This window comes from Myotis davidii, unplaced genomic scaffold (assembly GCF_000327345.1).
Source record: "Myotis davidii unplaced genomic scaffold, ASM32734v1 scaffold1517, whole genome shotgun sequence".
In the NCBI taxonomy this organism is placed as follows: Eukaryota; Metazoa; Chordata; class Mammalia; order Chiroptera; family Vespertilionidae; genus Myotis; species Myotis davidii.
In genome coordinates, this window is record NW_006288439.1 from 18,257 (window position 1) to 21,626 (window position 3,370).

The 3,370-nt window shown below is 38.6% G+C and overlaps 1 protein-coding gene across 1 annotated transcript in view; it reads left to right on the forward strand.

Annotated features, from left to right (window-relative positions):
• The window catches only part of LOC107182578, a 20,855-nt gene extending 17,870 nt beyond the window's left edge, over nucleotides 1–2,985 (forward strand). Inside the window, exon 3 of the mRNA XM_015561751.1 lies at nucleotides 2,540–2,985. Within this exon, the coding sequence (XP_015417237.1) occupies nucleotides 2,540–2,985 (446 nt within the window). The remainder of the gene's footprint in view (nucleotides 1–2,539) is intronic.
• Nucleotides 2,986–3,370: the final 385 nt, after the last annotated feature.

Sequence of the window (3,370 nt, forward strand, 5' to 3'; positions counted from 1 at the left end):
AGGTCCTTTGCCCATTTTTTGATTGGATTGTTTATCTTCCTTTTGTTAAGTTGTGTGAGTTCCCTAAAAATTTTGGAGATTAGGCCCTTATCAGATATGACATTGGCAAATATGTTTTCCCACACAGTGGGTTTTCTCGTTGTTTTGTTGATGGTTTCTTTTGCTGTGCAGAAGCTTTTTATTTTGATGTAGTCTCATGGGGTCCTTTAGAGGTTAGGGGATATGTGCCTGTGGGGAAAGCAAGTGGAAGGGAATGGCTTGAAATTGCTCCCTGGAGGTGGAGTGCATGCTAGAGAGAGCATGGCCCATAGCTCCTGGGTTCTAAAGAGGGATTGTATGTGTGGAGCCTTTCATTTGCATTCAGGGATGATTGACTGAAACTATCTTTCTTCTGGGCATGCCCTTACCCTTAATGTATACAGAAAACCAACAAGGGGTGGGATCAAAGCTTAAAAAGGAAATACTATACAACAAAAGGGTAATATACAAATTGACCCTAAAAGCAGAATGACTGAGAATCACTGGTCAGTATGACACACACTGACCACCAGAGGGCAGATGCTCTATGCAGGAGCTGCCCCCTGGTAGTCACTATGCTCCCACAGTGGGTGCTCTGCTCAGCCACAAGCCAGGCTGATGGCTGCCAGCACAGTGGTGGTGGCGGGAGCCTCTCCCGCCTCAGCAGCACTAAGGATGTCTGACTGCAGCTTAGGCCTGCTCCCCACTGGCAAATGGACATCCCCTGAGGGCTCCTGGGTTGCCAGAGGGATGTCTGACTGCAAGCTTAGGCCCAATACCCCGAGGAGCAGGCCTAAGGCAACAGGTGGACATCCCCCAAGCAGTTCCAGACTGCAAAAGGGCACAGGTCGGGCTGAGAGACTGCCCCCCCCCAAGTGCACACATTTTGTGCCCCTGGGCCTCTAGTATTATTATAATTAGTCAAGAGTTCCATGAAGGTCACATTGGCATTGAGGTCATGTCCTTTTCCTCTGAGCTTGGGCTCAATACAGGCAGGTCCAAACCTGCCAACTGTCAGGCTGATGGCAACTCATTGAATTTCCTACACAACACTTTCAGATTCATTTACAAGACTGGTAGTCAAATGCCATTTACTGGTAGCCACTATAGTTTCAGTTGATCTTAGTAGTAAAATAAGTTATCTAGAATGTCCATTCCATCTAATTACAGCAAACTCTAACCCCCTGTATTGGTTTACAAGATGCAGAATGAATTATTATGCTCCATCCCTCCCTCATGCCCATATGTCAAGTTATACTTTGTTTAAAAGTACATCAACATTTTCAGTGGAATTCAAAAACTAGTAAATAAAATCTTAAATAATGAGTAAGTATATGAACTGTCAGTAGTTGAATGATTTTTCAAATAGTTTTTAAAATCAAGGGTACACATGATTAAAAAACAAATTTATTGTCTAAGCATAGTAGTAATCTGGCTTGCTTTCAATAAGATGTTTTCTTTTTTCCTAAAAAATATATTACTTTTAGTGCTTTGTTTCTTTCAGGGAAAATTCAACTAGCTACTTAGAGAGGAGAGTTAATAAATGGCTGAAAAATATGGAAGAGAACTACAATTTCTCTACAATCTTGCACATTTTAGGTGAAAGATGAGTGATTGCAATTACCTTCCCAACCCCTATTTTGTAAGACAACTGGTAGTTTATCCTATTGAGAAGTGTTTAATAGGATATACCTACTTAATAGCAACATTTGTCTTTTATTTCATCTGTTTGTTAGGTTTATATTGAGTGATTTATGGTTTTTAGGAGGAAGGAATACCTGTAAAATGCATTTGGAAATTGTTGTTCTATAGTTTCAATGAAATTTGAGAAGATGCCTTTCAATTGTATATATCTCTTTATAGTATTTGCATACCAAATGTCCATTGCTGTCTGTATTTTGCAATGGGAGATAGAGAATATTTTTTGTCCTTAGCATTCTAAGACTTTCAATCTTAGATGTAAGATGTGATGTGATTCGTCTGATTAACTTTTTATATTAAAGTACAATATAGCTCAACATATTGCTTGGAAATGCAACCTAAAGATAGAGATAAACTTCATATGGTTTAGCAAGTTCTGTTTGGAGGGAGTATATAGAAATTGAGACAATATAATATTTGGTTTGATTTTCTGTTCAAAAATTTTCCATGGTAAGAACAATATTTTTCTACTTACATCAGTAAGCAACAATGATTCCTTCAAAGCTTCTGAAGCCAAATATACACCTGCATGCTCCAACACAGGTTGCTGAGTTTATTACCAATACTCTTGGTAATGTATGTTGTGTATTACTGAGAATAACAAGGAAAAGTTACAATGGTCTCTACCATCTGTGCAGGTTAATATTAAAATAACTTGTTTCACTTCTTCACCTGGCCTGCCTTCTTTCTGTAATTACACTATTTACTTAAGGAGACAATTGAAACATCGCTGTTTTATCTTAAGGATTTATAACATACCTAAGACCTTACCCTATAGAATTCTATAGTGAAATGAAACTATTTTCTTTTTCTTTTCCAGTTAAAACTCAGCTATTATTTAAAACAATCAAATCTGTAGAATACACCAATGACAACAAAACTGTTCTTATCCCATGCTTAATCACTAATTCAGAGGCAAAGAGCCTGAAAGAAATGTTGGTGAAGTGGAAATTCAAAGACAAATACATTTTCACCTATGATGGAGAGAAAAATGAAGCCCACCCCAACAGTGAATTTTCGAGTTCATACATCGTACCAGACGCACTACTAACAGGCAATGCCTCTTTGATGATGGACAAGAGCCATGCTGTCCCAGGAATTTATACTTGTGAAGTATCAGAATTAAGTAAAGAAGGCGAAACCACCATAGAACTAAAATATCCTGTTGGTAAGAATTTTATAATCTTTTATTTGTCCTGCAGTTGCCTAATCCTATTAGAAATGGGGCTAGGGGCTCCTTTGAATCAAAAAGCAGTTTATGACTAATAAGTGATTATGTAGCCAAAACCGGTTTGGCTCAGTGGATAGAGCGTCGGCTTGCGGACTGAAAGGTCCCAGGTTCGATTCCGGTCAAGGGCATGTACCTGGGTTGCCGGCCCATCCCCAATGGGAGATGGGCAGGAGGCAGCTGATCGATGTTTCTCTCTCATCGATGTTTCTAACTCTCTATCTCTCTCCCTTCCTCTCTGTAAAAAATCAATAAAATATATTTAAAAAAAATAAGTGATTATGTAATGTTTAGCAGCTTTAAAAATTATGAGATTTACTTGTTGTTCTACTTTTCATAATAAAACTCCTTTGCTGTGTTATTTGTGTATTGTCAGGTTCTCAAAATTTGTTCCAAGAACTGTTCTGCTGTTGTAGGGGGCCT